Here is a 23,304-nt window from a genome sequence, read left to right as displayed (position 1 = left end):
ACCAATAATTCCCAACTAACCAGGAATAGACAAATAATAATAATAATAATAATAATAAAGAAAAAAATAAAGTATTATTAAAAATCAATGTCCTTAACTACTCCAGCTTATTTCTAGACTAGTGTCATGGGGTTAGATAAACTACCAAAAATTTTATTAACCTTGTATTTTCCATCAACTTGTGAATTGTGATGTTGATTTTGATGACCAAATTTAACATCAAAATCCAAAAGCTAAGTGCCACAATTTAGCAAGGGTTCGAACCCAATTCATCAACATATTAATTGGCATGTTTGTTGGGTATATAACAAATCTCCTGCTAATTATCTGACTCTTGAAGACTTTAACTCCACACAGATTGCAACCCCTCACCAATAGGGGGTATCGTGTTTGCTAATTCACACCCCCATGAAAGAGACATCTTAATTGCAGTACACATATATTGGATTATTAATGAAGACCCCTTTCGCAAATATTACCCATCATTTAGTTGATCTCATATACACAATTTAAAAATCAGTATTTATACGTAACATTTATTGATTTTAGTCACTACTATATGTATTCATATTCTGTATCAGTGATCATTCTATCGATTTAAACCTTGGATTAATAAAAACATTTACATAAATTAACTTTATCAAATAATATCAATAGATTATAAGTAAATTTCCTAATTTTAATCGCTGATATGTATTCATGTTCTCTATCAGTGTTCATTCTATCAGTTTGAACTTTGGATTAATAATTTTTTTTACATAAATTAACTTTGTCAAATGATACCACAATAAATGAAATCATGAGGGGATAAATTTTTATGAATGTTTGTGTCAACACACACACACACACACGTAATTATTAGGTTTAGGTCACAAGAATAAACAATTAAAAGTGACAGAAGTGTTAACCATGAGAATCCTGGATGTTTGAGTAAGTGAAAACTAGCATCATTGTTTGGTATGCTGTTTAGGTGGTGGAAGAGAAAATAAATGTTAAGTTTGAGTCCTGTGTTCTACTTTTTGTTTCTTAAATGAACAAATATAACTTAATTGGTCATTAGTCTATGTTGTTGAATTTTAAATAATAATATTACTCAAGCTATAAATAATATTAGCAGAATTTTAAAGGCTTCGCTCAACCAAACATATGAAAACTAATCAGTGAATAGGTGTGGGTCGTACATCAAGTTTAATGAAAAACTTACAAGTGTACAATAAATTAAATCCCACAACACGTGGCACAACAGATACTAAGTAACACCAAATTCTATATGAGACTACCCGTTGCCAAGTCCATGAAACAACTTCCAAGTGAAACTTGTCTTTTCTCTCTCCTCTCCGCAGTCTTCCCTTCCCTTCCAACGTACTCCATCACCACCTCCCCCGATCCACCTGATTCTGACCACTTGACATTTACACCCAATCCAACTTCCCACAAACTCACCAAAGCCCCTCGTTTACGCTTCGCATATACACAAAGATTTTCTATGTATCCAAACAATCCCACCACTCCACTCATTTATCTCTCTCCTCTCTGATCTCCTTTCATTTGGACCATGGTCGAAACCCTAGCGTCGCCGAGGCGATTGCACCACCAAAGGCTCGACTTTAAGCGCTTGATTCCGACGTTTTTTACTTCCCACAAAACCCTCTTCACGCTACTGTGGATCGTGGGCTTTGCGTCGGTGTTCCTATGGCAGAGGAACATAGTCGACGGGTTTTTTATTTTCCGGCGTGCTGTGCCGGAGAGGCCAGTGCCCAGGCTCCGGCCGGTGGCCTTTAATTTGACAGATTTCGGGGCGGTGGGTGACGGCGTGACGCCAAACACCGAGGCCTTCGAGAGGGCTGTCTCGGCGATTTCGAAGCTGGGGAAGAGAGGCGGTGCTCAGCTCAACGTGCCCGCCGGGTACTGGCTCACGGCACCGTTTAATCTGACTAGTCATATGACTCTGTTCCTTGCTGAAGATGCGGTTATACTTGGCATCGATGTGAGTTTTTGTGCTTTTCTTTTATTTTTATTTTTTTGTTATTATGTTCTAAATTTTATCTTAGATGGAGATGTAGAAGAAATTAAGCTGCTTGGATATACCAAAATTTAGCTTGTGTAGTGTTTGTGTTACTTGTATACTTGTTTTGTTTACTTAGGTTAATAACTATATATCTTGTATTCTTGTTCAATTTTACTGCTTTCATTCTCTTGTATGTCTGCATTTAAGATGAAAGGGTATAAAAATGCTACCTGCGATCTTTTCTTAATTTATGTATAAATGTGTGTGTATTATGTATGTGTGTGTATTGCATTCTTGTCCAGAACTTTTAATGGTGTAATAGTTGTTGAAGTTCGTTTATTAAAATCACTGAATCTTATAATATATACAAGTTAAGGAGAATACCTCTGAGTGGATGAGATACACGTATTATTTGGTGAATCTAATGACAATGTTTTCGGTTGATAATTTATGCTGTGATCGAATTTGGGCTGATAGTATTAGATTAATTCTATTAATGAGGTTAGGAAAGCGGGATACTTGCTGGAAAATAAGTAAGTATTTTTTGGTGTATTTTTTTAATTTTTCTTTTCTGGTTAAAGCTTAGTAGATTCCTCTTAGCCCCATCAGATCATATTAATGCAGCCTTTTATCTTTTCACATAAATCCATATTCATGTTGCAACCTTGTTATTTGCATTCTGATTTCATGCCAAACATTCTTTCCACTACCAAGTCACTTATAGTAGCCAGTTCAGTGTGTGTGGATGGACTGATTCGGGAGGAAGGGGATGGAAAAGGGAGGGAGGGGTCTGCTTTTTCCATGTTTCGCCCTACTTCTGTATACCTCTTGGAATGGAAGAAAATGCCAAAATGGAGCGAAAGAAAAGGGAGTTCTCCAATTTTGTCCCTTTTGAATAGAAGAATGAGCATTGTCTTTTCCTTCATTTTGTCTTTTTAGTTCCAATAATGTTAGAGGCTTCGGCTTATCCAAAAAAAAAAAGGTGGTTAAAGCCTTCAGGAACATGCAACATGTCAGTTGAGTGAATTTGACTAATTAACCATCTTGTTATAAATTTCAGCATCCCCAGAGGCACCAAGAATTTCAGGACTTCAACTGTGTCTTTTAGAGTCAAGTGTCCAATTTGGAGTAGGCTCCAATTATTATATAGGGTATCAAGAGTACATTCTGTAATGACCTTATGTCTAAGGTCATTTCTTCATCTTCAACTTCTTCCCAAGATGCAGTTAGGTCATTTTTTCAGAAAGCAAGGTTTACTTCTATTTTCGAGCTAGCAATTGAGATTTCATCATGAAGGACAGAGTCACTGGCCAACAGACTTCACTCTCCCCAACCTTTCTCAAAGATTCTCTCTCTCTAAACACACATAAAACCAAAAAGGAAATGTTTTTTTTTTTCCCCAAAAATGCAATCTTGTTCCTTAAGAAGAGTGTCGGTCAATCTTTGTATCTCTTGAATTGCTCTGGTGAATTGATGCTTAACATGTAGTTTTAGTTACTCCTGCACCCACACTGTTGCTAATAGTGTACCAATCAATCTTTATATCTCTTGAATTGTTCTGGTGAATTGATGCTTAACATGTAGTTTTAGCTGCTCCTGCACCCATACTGTTGCTAATAGTGCACTCAGTAACTGTCTATTGTCTTCTTTCCCTCACAGAGTCGAGTTTAGCTTCCTCGGTCAATTCTGAAAAGGGGCCCAACTGACATGATTTTTTGTCAAATGACCTGAAGCCATGCGGTAAACTATCAAATAATCGATGGGCTTGAGCTATGGAAAACTCATCCAGTTTTTGAATACTTCTCAGTTCATTTTAAAATTATAGAATGCACAATAGCATGTTGAAGGACTTCTAAATTCATCACTATAAATTTCCGCTCTGGGTAAACATTGACCTCATTTAGCATTGAATTGTCGATTATTGCGATGTTCTTTCCTGCATTTTTTACTTTTTTTTTTTTTTTCCTTGTGGAATTTTATGTTTCTTGATCTAACTGACGTCGCAGTTTGTTTCTCAGTTGTAATTGTTACGACAAACGCAGCAAACCCAAGAAAACAATAAAAAAAAAAGCACGACAGAAAATAAACACGTCGCACAAAGAACAAAAAGATTTAGTGTGGTTCGACACAAGTCGTGTCTACGACTCTACGTCCACGATGAAGATCCGGTGAAAGGTTTCACTATGCGAAAATCAGGAGATTACAAGTTTCAGCCCCCAAACTCTAGCTCTCACCCTCTTTTATGCGATTTTAAGTGTCTCTCGATGTCCCACTCCAAACCCTAAACGCCTTTATATATAAGGCTACAAGCAAGTATTGAACAGGGTCCATGACCCGCAAAGCTCAATCAATGGGTCGTCAGGTTGTTGCGACCCGAAACCAAATTCTAGCTGCAACATCACAGACAATAGTGTGATATCAGTTGAAAGTAGACAATTTGAGCAACACACCAGTGCATCTTGCGTTTAGTGTAATTCAAGAACTTCTTCATTTCTTGTTAATTTCCCTATTCAAGGATGTTTCTTATGTTCCAATTTTCTAACAGCAAACATATGGTTACAAATTGCTGTGACAAATAGCAATAATATAATATATGTGTATATGGTGATTGTGTGTGTGTATATATATATATATTATATTTTTTATGATGAATTAAATTTTAATAAAAAATAAAATTTCAAGGGTAGGAAATCTCCTAAATAGACACTATAAATATGATGTTTAAGATAAAAATAATTTACTTATCAAAATAAATGAAAAGAGAAAATTAGGTTAAAAAGGAATTAATAAGTAAGAACTGATCACATACTAGGTGCCTTAGTAGTAGATCAGCATAACAAGTTAGAAGTTGTATTGTATAATGTATGTGTGCAATTTCATGTGTTTGTATTAGGCTACTCATTATCAAATTTTGACTAGTAGCACTTATATCTGCTACAGCCCCCACTAACATTGAAATCAAATAGAAAGTTGCAACATGATGAATCACTTAGGTATGGCCATGGAGATGGGGGGAAGAAATGGAAGAGCTGGATATTAGGGAAGTGGTGAAATCGGGCCTTTAATACTGAATCTTACAGTATTGAATGATTTATCACAATGTCTTGTTATTCATCATCAATATGAAGCTGGTTGTCATTTTAAAATTTACCAATGAACAATGATATATAGCTGATTAGTACAACCTAGTTACTTTCTTGCTTTCCAGAGTAGGGAATCAAACTCATATCAGACTGGCACTAATGACATGTATTACTTGACTTGTTGATATTAAATTAGACCTGGCATAAAATATCATCAGAATTTTTTTTTTTGATGAGTAAAATATGATAAGAAATTATACTGTGTATATTTTCATTACTCAATATTGACTTGGACTGCTTTGTCAAAACTCAAAAGTACTTTCGCATTCAACATGTTTTAACCAATATGCTTTGCTGATCTTTAGAATAGGCGTATGAAATGGATGGATTTTGACGCTTGATTAAACTGTGTTGTCTATTTCTCAGGCTTTACATCTTTTTTGCAAGCAAGCTTTATGCTTATTCTGTATCTGTTTTCTTTTATGGTGTTTAACAGGATGAGAAATACTGGACTCTCATGCCTCCATTACCCTCATATGGGTATGGGAGAGAGCATCCTGGACCTCGATATGGGAGTTTGATACATGGTCAAAATCTAAAAGATGTAGTTATCACAGGTCAGATTTCTTATCCTCTATCCGCAGGTGGGAGTTCTATAAAGTTTTTATATATCATGGCAAAATCCTTGTTACTGAAAATAAATGTTCTCTGTTGGTTTTGAATGTTACATTCTGGTTTTATGCCTCTCCAAATTCAAGACTATAACAGCCTTGAACGTTAACCCAAGTCATTATACAACTGTACCAGATATAGTCCTGATTGGACTTTGACCTTTCAAGCAAGTTTTTGACCTAATTTTATTAGTGCTTTTTTTTTTTCTCAGGCTTTTTTTATTAATAACCAGAACATAATTGATAAAATAATTGCTGATTGTTTTTTTTTCAATAAAAGTATCTGGGCAAGAGAGAGAGAAGTAGAAGCTACAAAATTTGTTGTTATATGCAATTATCCCTGTGACAACTGTTGTCCAATTATTTCTGTGCCTTACAACTGCCTGAAATTGTTTTAGCTAGAAAATACTCGGGTTACAATGACAAGTGCTGTGGCTTATAATTGCAATCTTTATTATTCACATGGGCCAGTAATATTTTAATTGACACTTGGTCATTTACTGTCTCTTGTATGAGATATAGCCAGGAATCATACTAGTTAATTGTGCTTAGGAATTTCTTCTTTTGTACTAGCCATCTATGTAAACATTTAACTCCTTATATGATGGCTGAGATTGTAGGCTAGTCAAATGTCCTTGGATATAATCATGTTGGGCGTAGATACTGTTCACTTGTTCTCTCTGCAGTCGCCTAATTGCTAACTTGGTCTGATTTTATATATGTTATTGCTGGCCAACAGGGCATAATGGTACCATTAATGGACAGGGTCAAACATGGTGGAAGAAGTATCGGCAGAAGCTTCTCAATCACACTCGGGGCCCACTTGTGCAGATTATGTGGTCAAGTGACATTCTGATTTCTAACATAACTTTACGTGATTCTCCTTTCTGGACACTCCATCCATATGACTGTAAGAATGTAACAATCAGAAATGTCACAATCTTGGCTCCCATAGTTGAAGCTCCCAACACTGATGGTATAGATCCTGGTATGTTCTGCTGATTTACTGTTTATTTAATCAGACTTGTGGCAAGTCCAGTCCAGTTGACGCTATCCTCGGATAATAAGTCCAGTCCAGTCCAGTTGATCCAAGTCACTGGTTTTGAGTTGACTTTTGGATAGAGTGGGGCATAAATTCAACAAATTATATTTTGTTGGGACTTTGGCCTTGCCAGCCAGCTGAACAGGCTTGATCAATGAATTTGGAGAATGCTTTTTTAGAGTTTAAAAGTCTGTTCCCAGCCAGTTATATGTTGAAGATCAAAAGAACATGTCAGGGGATGAATATAGTTGGAATGTAGGATCACCTTGCTTTTGATCAAAATGAGTTCTTTATTTGCTTTCTATATGCCAAATAAAATGCTGCTGCTTCAATGATTTCAGTCATTCTATAAATTCTAGTTCAGGAAGCTATTCAGCCATTGTTTTTGTTGTTACAACTTACAAAATACAAGGTTACCTGATTAGCCACCATTGTTTAAACAGATTCATGCGAAGATATGGTAATTGAAGACTGTTACATAAGCGTCGGAGATGATGGTGTTGCAATAAAGAGTGGTTGGGATCAATATGGAATTGCTTATGCACGCCCATCAACGAATATTCTCATTCGTAACGTTATAGTTCGCTCGATGGTCAGGTTAGATATCTTACCATTACTTCAACTTAACAGAAATAGGTTAATGCTATTGGCTATGATGCATCAAGAAAGTATATCTAATGATTGCATTATGTAACTGTTAAACACGTGCAAGCCTAAGGAACCACTTCATGAGTCTTTTATTCATATATGCCAACTCATGCATGTTCAACAAGTCCGTGGCATAAGCAGCTTGATACAAGTTAAGACCTAAGGCAAAATTTACAATTGAGGCCTTTATATGTCTATCTTTACTAGAATTAATATTTATTACTTCTTAATTCTCTCCTTTAATTTCTCCTTCATTGTCAATTCCTTGATATTCTCCTGAATTTCTCAAAAATATTTGTACGTACTGATTATGTATACACAAATAAGTTGCCGAAATATTACCCCAAATAGTTGGAATACAGCTTTGTTGAGTTGTATTCATTTTGTTTCTACTCTTTCTTGACTTGAATAAAATGTGAATCTCTCCATTGTATATTTCCTTTTAATCGAAGGATAGTATTGTTTATTTGTTTGGAGGATGTAGAAAGAATGCCGTGGTGTACAAAGAAAGCACAAGCTTTCTTGTTATTGGCATATCATAGGTCAAATTTAGGGGAATTAAACAAAATTGCATTCCTAGATTGCTAAAAAAAAAAATAACAATACTGATATGGGTGGTTTTTACTTGTGCATTCAAAAAATCACTCGGGCAGATCATTATGTGTTTAACCTGATAGTTTCGGGCCATGGTAAATGGGCCAGTGATAATGTTTAATTGTTAGTCATGGTCAATTGAATGACAAGCAGCATATTGAGGCATGTGTTAGCGTCTTTCCATCTACTAGTCTTTGATAACAATATCTGCAAATGGTATGTATGGCAACTCATATCTAACTTGCCTGAACTGTAACAGTGCTGGCATCTCAATAGGCAGTGAGATGTCTGGTGGGGTCTCAAATGTTACTGTAGAGAACCTTTATGTGTGGGACTCAAGGCGTGCTGTTCGGATCAAGACCAGTCCTGGAAGAGGGGGTTATGTTCGACATATAACATATCGGAATCTGACATTTGACAATGTTCGAGTCGGGATTGTCATCAAGACAGACTACAATGAACATCCTGATGAAGGGTTTGACCCCAAGGCTTTCCCAACAATTGAGGACATAAGCTACACCTCAATCCATGGCCAGGGGGTCCGTGTTCCCGTGCGCATCCATGGGAGTGAAGAAATTCCCATTAAAAACGTCACTTTCCGGGATATGTCAGTGGGGATAACATATAAGAAGAAGCATGTATTCCAGTGTGCCTTTGTTCAAGGTCGTGTAATAGGGACCGTCTTCCCTGCCCCCTGTGAAAACCTTGATCTATATGACGAGCAAGGACAGCTCATTAAGCGCTCTGATGCCCAAAACATGTCAGACATAGATTATGATTTTTGAGAAATTGTCTGGTTTAAGTTTGGGTGTTAAAGGCTGGATTAGTTTATCTGGTTGTCCTGTTCTATATTTGTCTCCTCTCTCATTTGCTTTTCCTTTTTCTTCTCCTGTAATTTTGTTCTCTGTATACTGATGAGAAATATAGTGTCAAATGTCAAGAAAAGTTATTTTACCAACTGCGAGGGGTGGTGTTATTTCTATTGTCCTGCTCATAATCACGAGCAGATCTTGTACTTTACACATGGGATGATATGCTGCCACAAAATCTGAATCAATCAAGTATTAAAAAGATTCATAGTCCTTAGAATGGTTTATAAAAAATATATGGTTAGCTATTTATGAATGTGGATTTTACTTCCAGAGGTGTCTGGATTCATTTTGGTCAGATTGAAATTTTCCTAACAGATCTATTTGGTGTAAGGAGATGAAGACGACTAGGCAATTGGCATCAGTTATTTAACAATCCATTCAAACACATGTTGTGGCTGCTTCAAAGTTTGCTTTTAACTTCATAATACTATTGATTCAAGTCACATAATTCTTTTAAAGGATGTCGCTCTTGATAATTATATTCTGAACAGTTGTTGATTTCATGCTCCGTGCATGTTTCTGTTTTGTCTCCCACTCCGTGACTTGATTTTGTTGTTTTTGAGTTCTCAATCTATGTGAGTTAGGTATTAATGTCACTTAAAATAAAGGTTGGATGCACTCAAGTTTTGCTCAGAATAACTGTTTCGTCAATACAGATAAGTAAGTGTGTAAGTTTTTTTTGTTTGAAAAATTAATATAAATGGGATTTACTTACCAAACATAGATGTCACCGGTTTAGAAGCACCGTGTTCAATGAGAAAACCAAGATATTATATATATATATGAAATTTTTTATACAATGCCCCCTAAAATTATTAATTTTTAAAATTATCTCTTTTTTTTTTTTTTTAGTTTTTCTTAATTTACTCTTCAAATTCCTTTAAAAAAAGTTTAATTTTTTTTGTTAAATTAAAATTTTTATTTTTTTCTTTTTAAGTAGTGATTTTTCTTTTCTTTTTTTTTTCTCCCTTCTACTCTTTTAAATAATTTTTTTTTCTTAACATCTGGTCTCCTAAACTAAAATTCTGGCTTCCCTCTGGCTATTTAAATGATGAAAGTTAAAAAAATAATAATAATAATAAATTTGTTTAAATTATACAATGAATCTGAATACATTTACCTTTATGCCCATGACATGTGTCCTGAATAATATTGTTATGATGAGTGTTACTGTTACACCTTAAGTTCGCATCATTGGTTGATCTCTTTTCATCTTCTCTCTCTGTCTCTAGTACATGTGTGTGTATAAATAGTTTATATTAGGAAACTATATATGGGCACACTAAATTCAACTGTGGACTCTTTGTATGGTAATCAAGTTTGACCTCTTTTTAGTACATTTCTGGGTAGATTAGAATATCTTTCTTTAACAAGCAAATGTGGGACATTGAATAATGTAGTATTCGAGTTATTTCCGCGTTAGAATTTGCAATTTCTGAGTAATAATATATCACAATTGTGTGACCAGAAATGGTCAACATGGTTGAAGATAGAATATGAAATTATTTCTCAGTAAGAGTAATATATATATATATATATATGGGGCATATTTTAATTGCAGCTGGACTTTCCTAAGCTTTCTGGTATGATGTAGCTATCTCAACAGTTTCTAGGGAGCTCAAGCACCCCAACTTTCAATATTAAAAAAGTATAAAATAATAAATGTGAGGGTTGAAGCAACAATTCCTTATTTGAAAAGGTTCAAGCAATACATTTATGGCCCTTAAAATCCACCATAACTTGTTTAGTTGGCATGATGTAACACAATTAATAACAATCTAATATTGCCAATGACCACGTCCTTCAATAATGAAATTTTTGTTTTTTAATAAGACTCGATATATTATTGTGAAAAACAGCATTTGGCCTAAGCATATGTAGGTATGATTAATTTCAACTCTTAAAGTTTGTTTAGGCGAATATCTTTTTGTATTAATCATTATTGTCTAAGAAACGAACTAGATTCTTGTACCCTAAAAATATTTTACAAGGAGGCCATCATTTGTGGTTTAGGAATAAAGAGATTGGAAGACATTATAGTTGAGGCCTACGAATAAGATTACTTTTATGAGAGTTTTGTACTGTGTGTGTTGGGATTCATATTTTTCTATAAATAAGAGTAAATTATTTCTTCTTTTTCACGGACATTAGGTTAATGGAGTAGTCAATGGACACCGTTAAATGCTCCTCCTCGTGAAACCATGAAAATATTTTAATTTCTTAAATAAAAAGTGCAAAAATAAAATAAAATAATATTAAAATTTTACATGATTCACCCAAATTAAGGGTTAAGTCAATAGATAAGAAAATTTCACTATATCAATTTAGAGAGATATTATAACACTAGTAAATTCTCTTCACCCATTATATTTACACCCTCACGAGTTTGTTCTTACGGGTTACATGTCTCTTCACGCATACCTTTCATCAACAATAACCTAAGTATCTATTTATAGAGCCCAAACCTCAACAAAAATCACAATTCCCTCTAGTTATCAAAAAAATTACATGATAAAATACGACTCTAAAATAGACACATAGTCGTAATAGAATTTGAGAAATCCTTATTATCCTAATAATATTTACCTTGTCTAACATTCGCATGTCTACTTGCATTAATACTCCCTCTATCCCATAATAGTTGGGGTGATTTGCGAATTGTGAATCGACGGAGTTACATAATATGCCCGCCATAGTCAAAACCTATATGTGTTTTATGGGATCATAGGTTACGATTAGTTCATCGCATCTATCTAGTAATTCGTATTCGCAGGTCATAATTGTGTCAGGTCAACTTAAAGTTATTATATTAAATAAGTCGACTTGAACACGATATGTTTAATAATCGTGTCAAGAATTTTTAACACTAACATGTTCTATTTATTAAAAAAGTTACACGTGTAATTCATTTAATGATCTATTTACTAAAATAAAATATTATATTATTTAGATTATTTAATACTCAATCTAATAATAAATACTAAAAAATATATAAATTTCAATTCAATCAAATTACTACTAAATTGTCTCTAATCCACAAAAAAAAAAAAAAAAAAAAAAAAAAATTTATACGATGTAAAATACAAGTTTAAATAGTGATAAAGGAATCAAATTTTTTTTTATTTATAACACATATAACTTAAATTATAATAAACAGAATACATTTGTCAATTCAAACGTGACACAATTACTTAAACAAAATTAATTGTATAAACCTTTTTAACAAATTTGGACACCCTATTCCTAGTATGGTGCGCCAAAATGGGGGCGGTTCTCGTTTTGGGTGTCAGTTACTCAGTATCGTCAAAACGGCACAGTATTAGTAATACCATTTTTTCATTTTATATTTATACTAATAAATACTAGTCTCTTAAGCAGGTGGTGTTGTAATTTTGGTGAAGTAGAAGGTTGTTTCATCTGGCAATATCAATGTGAACACGTTGTTCACGTGGTAGATGCAGAAAGACTTTTCAAACACGTCATTTACCACCACTGACCATCTCAAGATTTGCAGACACAACAAATATCAAAAAGTAGGGCTACTGGTTCTACCTTATCGAGTAGGATTTGGATTTTATGTCATAACGAGATACACTCTGAAAATAGTACATTTACATTTTATTATTATTATGTTGGTTTAATTTAATATCTTCACTCTTTACCGTATTTACATATATCAAGTTATGCTTTTTTTGTTTATTCCTGAAAACAAAATCGCCTATTGTTGAATATTACTCCCTTTATCTCATAAAAAATATCTTTTTTAAAAAGTTATGATTCTCACAAATTAAATTGCCATAATTTCTCTAAAATGATACTTTTTTTTGAGGCGAAAGTAATACTTTTTATTTTATTTTTTACTCAGTATATATTACCTTATTTAAAGTAATGTCCAAAAAATAGAGAGATTGATATAGTAATAGAATCAGAATTAATTCGACAAAGTGGAGAAATGCTACTGGGCTATTATGTGATTAACAAGTATTAAATATACTAAAGGAAAAAATATATTCAACAATCATAAAATATGTTATTTTATAGGGTTAATTCCATTAACACTTTCTGACATTTTGATAAATTTCATATAAAGACACATTTTTCAAAAATATTATTATTCACATTACAACCGTTTGAACCATTTTTTACTTATACTCCAAATGTCACTTTTTAGAGGTATTGAAACACTTATTATATGTAAAATGATATTATTACTCTTTTAACTTTGTGTTAACTTACTAAAGAGTTGTTTTGTGTATAAAATAATATATATTTTTTTGAGAAATGCTACAAATTTACATCCAAAATTATTTATTTACGTAAATAATAATGTTAACATTAAATAAAAATTTAATTGAATATTAAATATATTCAAATTTTAAATACATTATATATAAATTTTTATTTAAATATATATGTTAAGAAGCTTTATATGTATGATTATCTAATTTCATGTTTTTAAAATTTATTTCTATTAAATATATTTAAAATTAAATGTATTGTATATAAATTTTTATTTAAATATATTTATTAAGAAACTTTATATTTGTAGTATTCAATTTCAAGTTTTTAAATGTCTCTATATATTTAACGATGCTGATGTTTTGAATTAAAAATAATAATAAATGAGGGTAAAATTGTTATTGTACACATTCTTAAAGGTAAAGTAACGAAAAAGTTGTCGGTCAAAAATTCAAAATGAAAGTAGTTTTCAAAATGTCGTGTTATTAAAATTAACCTCTATATATATATATATATATATATTAGAACACTTGTATTTAAAGACGAATTTAGAAATTGTAAATAAGGTCGATTAATGTTTCTTTGGGTGGACTAATAGGAGTAGTAATAATATATATATTTGTTGGGCTGGCTAAAATTAGGTATAAAAAAAGATAAAATAAAAAAATAAAAATAATTTGGTGGGCTTGGGTGATCAGCTCTACACGCACCATTCTAGTCAAGAGTCTGATTCGAAAACAAGATCTTAAATACCCAAATTCATTTGAACGAGTGAAAATACTAAGCAATAGAAAAGAAACATAAATACCCAAATTTCTGTGACGAAAATGCAAATGTCAGTTAAGGTGAAAAATATATGCTGGTAAAATATTCATAAAATCGACTATCATACAAAAAATTTTAAAAATAGTTATAACAGAAAAATATAAAAATTATGATAATTGTTATAAGATGCACCATCCACACCCTTTTCATATCAAAATGTCTCAACCTCACCATGGGTTCACATGATAGTGATATTATCCAAATTTGAACTAGAAAATTGTTAATACTTTTTTTTTTCTTTTTTTTTTCGGCAGTTAAAATTGTTAATACTTTGTTTACCAAGAAAGGAGAATGTTTTAAAATAGTTCTGATGGTGTGAGTGTCCTACACATCAAGACGAGTATGAGCTGGAGTCTGATAGCCAATTGATTGATCGAATCAAGTTCAACCAGTCACATGTACATAGTACTATATTTAGGCACGTGCCAGAGAAGATACAGATATATATATATATATATATATATATATATATATATATTATAACTATAAAAATTCGGACGTCACAATCACGGGGAGGGGAAGATGTTCGCCTCCCACCAACCGCTGAGATTCCACCACGTGTTACGGTGCATGTGCACCACCAACTCCTCCGCGTTGCCTCAATTCTCACGCGGAATTGTACCTTCCACGTGTCGAGCAATGGTTTGTCTAAGGAACGTGCAATTGCCGTTTGCTTTTGTTCCAGTCTTTTCGAATTTAGATGGGGGGTGCGTGGTGGTGGCCCACTCCTGTCGCTTGCTTACCTGCAAGACGGCACGTAGTATACGCACTCACAAGATCCCTAACCTAATTCCGTTTATTCTGACGCCGTCCGTCCATTTCAATTCATGTTCACGCACTGCACAAAGATATCAATCCCACTTTACTCAATTTACCAAACTACCCCTTCCCAATCGCACGCTGTTTGCAATTTGGGAACAACATTTGACCAAATTCTAAAATAGGATTCATATTATTTGGAATGAAATAAATTTAGAAGTGGTGGGATTTTTAAAACTAATATTTAAAATTTACTTAATTAAAATTTTCAGTTTATCTGATTTAACTCTTATTTTAGTATCTTAAATTCTAATTTTATTTAGACACACAAATAAAATTTCATTTCAAATTCAATTTCTTTATCTTTTCAAAATACATAGGATTTAGTTCCCCACTAAACGAGGTTAGTAGTACTGGTAAAACAAATTTTATAAAACTATTTCCTGTAACGTAAACTTAAATAGTATTACAAATTCTAAGTATTAGGGTTGGGTAAGTCTAATAGGAAGTAGTATTTTTTCTCCAAATAAAAATATTGAGGTTAATTCTCATATGAATAAATGAGTATGAGTTTTTTGCCAAAGAAAAAAAAAAAAAAAAAGAATAATCTAAGCTACAATATTAATTAAACAAATATAGTTGAAAATTCAGTTACTTAGCTTTAAGCCAATTTTGATATTACCAAATAATTTTACTTTGAAACTTGATAGTTGAGGCATCTTGAAATTGACAAAAACTAAACTTATGATGAACTTTAAAAAAAAAAAAGACAAAAAAGAAATCCTTCTTATTTTTATAAGTCTCTTAGATAAATATTTAACATATTTGATCTCATACCAAGTTCAAAAAAACAAGTTATATACTGTAAATACATATTTAGAAATCCATCATTAATGTTAAACTATTTTTTTAAGTGGTTCTTTTACCAAATAAAGATAATTAGATGGTCACAATTGCTAAGAGCATTTCCAATAGACTCTCTAAAATTAGGGCTCTTCGAATTTGCCATATCAACATTTTTTAATAGCCACATAAATATTTCCCGTGGCCACGTCAGTATTTTAGAGTGTCTAAATTTTAACTATAGCATGTACTCCAATGGTGTACTTTTGCTCTCTAAAAATATTAATATTTTAAATATTTTAATATTTTTAAAAATATTAATATTTTAATATTTTTAAAATTAAAAATAAAATTTATTTTTTAACTTTTTCTTAACGGCTATATTTCTAATGACTATAATGTCAATAGGAACATTAAAAATTTAAAAATGAAAAAAAATAAATTTTTTTCAATTTTTTAAAACTTTTTTTTGTCTAAAAAAGCCTTTAAGGCACTGTTTGTATCAGCCAAACAGTGCCTTAATGACTATTTGGTTCAATTATTTTAAAAAAAGAGAGATATTTCAGTCAAACATGCACTTAGGAATAGTATTCTGGGCTTAGGAATAACATTCTAGCCTGAATTTAAAAGATGAAAGAAAATAAAAATGGGTTCACAAAAAGTGAGCTCAATCACCAAACTACTCTCCCTTTTTGGCGACCTCCTCCATCAAGAGTCATTCTTTAGAACCCACTTTTTACATAGTTCATTGGAGCATTCATTCTTCAAAAATTGGTCCAATTTTACCAAAAAGAGCACTGACGGAGTTGCTCTAAAAGTTTAAATTAAGAAGAGAAGCAATAAAGGTAAATAATAATAATACGATAAATGTATTACTCTTTGTAAATTTAATGGAAGATAAATTTATGTATTACTCTTTATAAATTTAATGGAAGATAAATTTATTTTTTTTAATCATTTACATAAGTGATTTGTGATTGTTTAAGATTAGAGTCTAATCTATGGGTCTTGACTTTTGTCGGCAGTTTTTGTCAGTGCATTATCAATAATTTATTGAGGTAAATGGTTGGTTTTTAAATAAGTAAAAAAAACAAAATAGAGAATTGGCAGGAAACCGGGGCGAGACGTAAAATAATTGTAAAACGTGGGCGGTATTGGAATAAGAAAAGGTAACACGCAATGGACACCGCTTTGTGAGGAAAGAACACGTGTTTGGAATTGTGGAATAGAAAAAAGAAGAAAGAGAAACATTTAAAAAATATATTAAATAATTAAGGTTTGGAAGCTGCAACGAACCCACCAAAAGCCCCATATATTCCTCGTGCTTTTTTGTCACAGGAAAAGAGATAAGGCTTGTAGCTTACAGAGGTAGAGAGAGAAAGAGAGAGAGAGGGGTACTAGTAGTATATAGATAGATACGGAAAAAGCGTTTTGCTCCAAGTACATTCATCTAAAGCTTGCTTCGAAGAACGAGAGAGCTTTGATATTGATTATTCTCTGAGCATTGATTCTTGGTAACTAGGTTTTCGTATTTGGCTTTCTACAACGACAAGGTCACAAACAGATCGTGTTTTGTTCACCGGAAACTATGTCCAGCTCGTCGGATTTTACTGATTCGGTGCAGTTTTCCGGCCAGAGGCCGGTGAGAGCGATGGACAAGCCGAATTTTTCGCATACTTGCAGTCTTCTGAGTCAGTACTTGAAAGAAAACGGAACATTTGGAGATCTCAGTCTCGGGATGACTTGCAATATTGACACAAATGGTACGTACGGTCTTCGTTTTTCTCTTCTTCCGATCTCAAACCTGCAATTTTTCGTCTCTTTCGGTGAAACAATATCACAACTTTCAATTGTCTCCTACAACTATTCAATCTTGCCTCCTAATTTACGGACTAATTAATGTGTGATATTCTAGGTATCTGTTGAATCGCTAAAATTGCTTTGTTAATTTTTTTTTAATTATGAAAACAAAGCATATTTCCATTTATATTTTCATTTTTTTTTTCTTTTCTGGTAATAGATAAAAACCTGTTTATGTATATGAAAACCTCTTTCTTGTATATAAGAAGGTGCTCGGTCTCGAACTGAAATAGAGATCTGATTGTGCTGTTTGCTATGTTGCAGGCGTGCCTGATACCTTTCGTCCGTCTGCGATGGCAACAACTATGGATTTGTTCCCAGTGATGGGGAAATCGGGTGGTTTGACCCAAAATGCAGCCGGGTTGCCCCTGTTTCCTCAGCAAGCTGGTTTTGCTACCAATCTCCCAAAGGAAGAAGTCCCCAAGAAAGTTGATTCCAGGTGCGTTATAATCCGAAAATTACAAAATACAAAATACAATAATAATATATATACTGTAGATGTGTGTAGTGGATTAATTGGGCATTGTTGCAAGTGTTGGTACTAAACTTGTGTTGTGGCCTGCTATTAAATGGTTCTAAGGAATTGAAGGAATCATACGGAGTTTCCTAATTTCTATAACCATAGAGGACTGTCTTCATTATTGAGCTAATAATAATAATTTCCTGGATATTGGGAACTTAATAGCCATGAACTAGCCTAATTAAACACGATATTTTTCAATTAAATTGATTATAATTGGTCATTTATGTAGCAGGGTTAACAAATCTGAGCCTGAAACTGCGCAAATGACCATATTTTATGGTGGGCAAGTTATCGTGTTCAATGACTTCCCGGCAGAAAAGGCAAAGGAAGTGATGCAATTAGCTAGCATGGCTAGCTCCCATAACCCTAAGAAGTTGGCCCCTAATCCGATTGAGTCCACCCCTTTGATTCCCTCCTGCTCAAATGTCGCCCCTTATTTGGTCAAGGACAGCGTTCAACTGCAGCAGCCTCCTCAACCCATGGTCACTGGTAAGCTTTTTACTCTCCTTGCTAGCTTCTGTTCATTTGAAAATTGGGAATTATGGAGTGTTATTAGAGTGTTTTGAATATTTCTGATGGATCTAATGAGGAACTCTTTTTCACATGTGCAGATCTACCAATTGCAAGGAAGGCTTCACTCACCCGGTTCTTGGAAAAGAGAAAAGATCGGTAAGCAATCAAAAACAAAAACAATTGAAACAATTGCTAGTTGGTTATGTAGAGAGAGATATAGCAGCAGATCAATCTATGTATGAAAAAAAAATGTAATTATGATTTGTTTGTGAGCTTTGGTGATTGGGATTAATTTTGCAAATTGAGCAATGCAACTGCTGCTATATTTCCATAAACAATAAGATAAATGTTTGAATTATACATGTTCATAAATTGATCTTGTTATTTCTGTGTTTTGCTTTTTTACAGTATTACGGCTCAAGCGCCATACAAGACAAGCAATTCGGCTGCTGAACATCCTTCCAAGCCTGCCGAAACCAAGTCATGGCTAGGCTTAGCTGCTCAATTCTCCGCTGCAGTTTAAGCACCATTTGCAGTCTCTCTTTTTTTTCCTGGCTATATTTAGTTGTCAGCAGCAGCAGCAGCACTGCAATCTTAATTAACTATATGTTTTGGGCATTATCTATTTTGGCTTTATCATGCCCAGTCTTTAGATCTAACTGTTCTGATCTTACTATTAGTTTCTGTAAGAATTTAATTATCTATATCTTTAATGAATTTTTTATTTCCTAATGTAATTTTTAATCTGGAAATGGATGTGTGCGCAGTCAAACCACAACTCAAAAGGATTTGAGTTCAATTCCATTACTCTCTGTATGTTAAAATTCCTGGAAAGAGGGTTTTGATCTTCTTTATATTCATAAAATTGATCCACGGCCTTTAAGACTATATCAAAATTTGCCCAACATTTCTCATTAAATACCCACCTCAGTTCAATCATCATTCTTCCATTTTAATAAAATTTCAATGAAGAATTTAGAATCACCGTTCTGTATTTGTTTGGGAATTTCGATAAACAAAAATTATGTTTATAATTTATTTATTTATTTCTGCCATTAGCCTTCAATGAAGAATTTAGAATCACCATGGTATATGGTTGGGAATTTTAATGAACAAAAATTATGTTTAAAATTTATTTATTTCTGCCGTTAGCCTTCAAGAGGTGTCTCGAATTTTCTGAACACCATGTAGATGTGTTGATTGAAAATGGTCCGACACACAGGCACGGACTGGACCGTGGGGGCGGATGTTTCCATTGAATTTTTTATATTTTTTTTAATATATATTTTATATTTTTTAGAATTTATAAAAATGTTTCAACTAAATTTATAATTTGTTTTACTGAATTATTTTATTAGCATTTTATACTTTAAATTTTGAAAAATTTAAGAAGAAAATTCAATTAAAATTATAAAAATAGACTCACTATATAAATTTTTTTCACAAATTAAAAATTTATAAAAAAAATTTAATTAAAATTATAAAAATAGACTCACTATATAAATTTACGTTACTAACACAATGATATGTAAATTAAAAATTAGTTTAATCTGGCAATTTGGCTCACATGATAAATTGTGCTGATTAAAGTCGATTAAAGAATGTGAAAAGACGCGCATTTGAAAAATGCACCCAGAAAACTAATGGACTACTTACTTTTGAATAGAAAATATCTTTAATGAAATAAAGTAAGTTCACGAGACGAATGGTGTATATATAATTATTACATAGTGTATAATCTATATATATGGACCACGACGGGTCAAGTGGTACGCACCAACCAGTGTTAGGTGTCGGTAGGAATCTATAATACTTGATAAAGAAGACTTTTATTTTGTTCACGTTGTTCACGTCTAGACTCATGGTTATTAATTTATGGACAGAAAAAGACATATCGAGTTATGTTGTAGTATACGGCATAGTTGTTTATTGGCATCACATGACAATATTTTGACCCATTCCCCCTCTATTGACCCATTCCCCCTCTGCATATATATATATATATATATTGTCATGTGATGCCCATAAACAACTATGCCGTATACTACAACATAACTCGATATGTCTTTTTCTGTGATATATATATATATATATATATATATATATATCATCCATAATTATCATGGTCCAACTGAAAGGTGTCACGGGTCAAGGTACTAGTCCAATTGAGGGTTCACTCGATAAGTTATATAATTTATTAAATTATAAAAAAATAAAACTATACATAGAAAAATTAAAATACATAAAAGAAGTATCCAACATGACATTGTGATATTAGAATGAACTTACATACCATGATCGAAAGTTAGCTAAGCTTTTGTGTGGTCTAATGGTGTTTTTCCTTTGTTTAATTTAAAAAGTAGATGGTTAAGTGACCTAAGTCTCTCCTAAAACAATATTGTCGAAGTTCTTTTCGGAAGAAATATATTTATATAAATGTAATTGTAATTCGCAGTGCGCACACACACACATATATATATATATATAGATATGTATATACCCATGTAGTTGTTGTGACTTGTTACTCTTTTTGTTAAACCTAAATTCATGGTCTCTGGCACTTGACACCTCGAAAAATACACTCCCTCTACTTATTAGGAGTTGATATAAATTTATTTAGATCATAAAAAAAAGTAAACAATGTCCTTTGATTCACACTAACATAAACCTTTAAGCAATTAAAGCTTAATTCATGGAATCAAACCTTTTCAAACCGATGTTTTATAATTTTGATTGGTTCATTTTATACAGTTTGTCGGTCTTATTCTGGATCTGTTTAGAACCATTTTTGTTTAAATTTAGAATAATTCTTGCCTTAGGCCACATAAGAAGGAACCTCATTCTTATGATGAGGTGGCCCAATAAAATATTAATAAGTGTTAGAATTTTAAAAGGAAAAAAAATGATGGGAATAGAAACTGACTATTACCTCTTTCTCTATCACGCAGCCATATATATTATTTCTGTGTTTTGAATCTAAAATCAAACATTTATATATATATATATATATATTATTTCTGTGTTTTGAATCTAAAATCAAACATTTATATATATATATATATATATATATATATATATATATATATATATATATATATCAGATTGACATCTTTCAGTTATATATGAGAGTTAAGACAAATAATCACTCTAAATTCATGAAAAATGATATATTAATCATGAATTCGTTTTCATGATACTAATCGTGAGTATTTATTTATTTTTTTTTCTAGGGTTTTTTGTTGAAATTTTTTTTTTCTTTCGCTTATACATAAATTTCAAACTTTTCATGTTTATCTTCCTTTCTTTTTCTTTTCTTTTCACATCCCAATCTCTCCTAAATTACAAAACATTCTATGTTCATCTTCTTTTCTTTTATATCTAATTACGAACTTCTCATCCAAATTAAATTATTTAAAGATAATTATCACCAAATAAAAACAATAAAAATAGATTTATTAGATTTTTCTATCGAAAAAGTTATTTAATTTGGTATAATGTGCCGTTTATACATTATATATAACATGTAATTCTATATTTGAAAGTGAGAACATTATCATTAGCTAATGTAGGCCTAGGGTCATTCCCTCACCTGGGCCCACTCTTTATAATATGTGGTGTATATATATATATTTTCCCTCTAGAACAATGTTTAATTTTATATTCAAAACACAAAAGTAATATTGATCAATTTCTATTTCCTGTAGTCATTATTTAAAAAAAAAAAAAAAAAAAAAAAAACCTTTAACACTTGTTAATGTTTTATTTGATCACCTCATCATAAGGAGGTTCTTGCTTATGCGGCTTAAAACAAACATTGACTTTAAATTTATACCTTCTAAACTAAATAAAATTGAATTGGTGTGGACCCCACCTAGAGTTATGGCCCACGTTTGCAAACATATTTGTGAAATAGCCTGTTCCTGTCTGGGCCTGAGTCTTGTTGGAGGAATGTTCAACATTTTGTAACTAAAGTAAGTATATGGGCTCTCAAAAAATTCATGGGCTTAGAAGAGAATCACTTGAACCCAAACTTAATACATCATTTAATAAAAATTCAAAATCCAATCAGATCCAGAACCTTTGAATTAGCAGGTTCAATTGTTTTCAAGGATGTCTCTCTCTTCCATTAAAACTTTGCTACAGTTTCCATCGAACTTTTTGAACAGAAAGAGAACGAAACTATATGATTTATTTATGTTGGGAAGAAATCATTAGATAATCTTTGCTTTGTTATTGAGAATTTTAACGTATGGCATTACATTTAAATCGAAAGAATGTAGTTGAGGGTTTAATTCTAGAACAGTGTGTGTATATCTCTATTGCTATTATTAGAGTTAAGCATTATGGCCCAATTTGGACTGTGTGAGATAGGCATTGTATTAGGAAGAATATTTAAATTTATTCATAAATATCAGTACTTCTCGAACATAATTGAATTTCAGAAAAAATACAAATAAGTCTTATAGTTTTATTAAATATAGAAATCTCTTTCTCTCTCTCTCTCTCTCTCTCTATATATATATATATATATATATATATATATTATAAAAGTGTGCAGGTTCCTACTTTTTAAGGGGAGATTAGGATTCAGTGAAGGCATGCCTGTGAAAAAAAAAAAAAAAAAAATCTATAAAAACTTTTTCCTATTTTAATCATTTTTCATATTTTTTAAAATAAAAAAAACAACTTTTATATTTTCATTTTTTCAAAAAGTATTCGTCAGCGAATTTACTAGTATCTTATAAACGAAGTCACTTGTATCAATCATTTTTCCAACTTGATCCACTCTTATTATTAACAAATTTGCATTAATTTAAAAAGTGG

At 32.1% G+C, this 23,304-nt stretch overlaps 2 protein-coding genes across 3 annotated transcripts; both read left to right on the top strand.

Moving 5' to 3' along the window:
* Window positions 1-1,296: 1,296 nt before the first annotated feature.
* On the top strand, window positions 1,297-9,004 carry LOC132277020 (probable polygalacturonase). The gene is made up of 5 exons (XM_059778711.1): window positions 1,297-1,987; window positions 5,588-5,708; window positions 6,502-6,750; window positions 7,248-7,401; window positions 8,306-9,004. The coding sequence occupies exons 1-5, from the start codon at window positions 1,556-1,558 to the stop codon at window positions 8,829-8,831; spliced, it is 1,482 nt and encodes a 493-aa protein (XP_059634694.1). The 5' UTR covers window positions 1,297-1,555; the 3' UTR covers window positions 8,832-9,004.
* A 7,873-nt stretch (window positions 9,005-16,877) lies between these two features.
* Window positions 16,878-19,217, top strand: LOC132277019 (protein TIFY 10A). Of its 2 annotated transcripts, none has more exons than XM_059778709.1 (5): window positions 16,878-17,347; window positions 17,709-17,883; window positions 18,197-18,456; window positions 18,579-18,636; window positions 18,889-19,217. In XM_059778709.1, exons 1-5 carry the CDS (start codon window positions 17,173-17,175, stop codon window positions 19,001-19,003), a joined length of 783 nt encoding a protein of 260 aa, XP_059634692.1. In that variant the 5' UTR covers window positions 16,878-17,172; the 3' UTR covers window positions 19,004-19,217. The 2 variants fall into 2 exon arrangements, with proteins under 2 accessions (XP_059634692.1, XP_059634693.1); XM_059778710.1 differs by having other exon boundaries at window positions 16,880-17,347; window positions 18,200-18,456.
* Window positions 19,218-23,304: the final 4,087 nt, after the last annotated feature.

Source organism: Cornus florida, unplaced genomic scaffold (genome assembly GCF_030987335.1).
Source record: "Cornus florida cultivar Cherokee Brave unplaced genomic scaffold, ASM3098733v1 CherokeeBrave_3.0.0_Hap2_Chr10, whole genome shotgun sequence".
Classification (NCBI taxonomy): Eukaryota; Viridiplantae; Streptophyta; class Magnoliopsida; order Cornales; family Cornaceae; genus Cornus; species Cornus florida.
Note: the sequence above shows the minus strand (reverse complement) of the source record. Positions and strands in the feature narration are given on the sequence as shown.

Excerpts from the sequence above, each read along its gene's own strand:
- LOC132277020 (XM_059778711.1), top strand. The coding sequence starts at position 1,556 with ATGGTCGAAACCCTAGCGTCGCCGAGGCGATTGCACCACCAAAGGCTC. Across the intron at positions 1,988-5,587 it reads CGGTTATACTTGGCATCGAT|GATGAGAAATACTGGACTCT; the intron begins GTGAGTTTTTGT and ends GGTGTTTAACAG. Across the intron at positions 7,402-8,305 it reads ATAGTTCGCTCGATGGTCAG|TGCTGGCATCTCAATAGGCA; the intron begins GTTAGATATCTT and ends GAACTGTAACAG.
- LOC132277019 (XM_059778709.1), top strand. The coding sequence starts at position 17,173 with ATGTCCAGCTCGTCGGATTTTACTGATTCGGTGCAGTTTTCCGGCCAG. Across the intron at positions 17,348-17,708 it reads TTGCAATATTGACACAAATG|GCGTGCCTGATACCTTTCGT; the intron begins GTACGTACGGTC and ends GCTATGTTGCAG. Across the intron at positions 18,637-18,888 it reads TTGGAAAAGAGAAAAGATCG|TATTACGGCTCAAGCGCCAT; the intron begins GTAAGCAATCAA and ends GCTTTTTTACAG.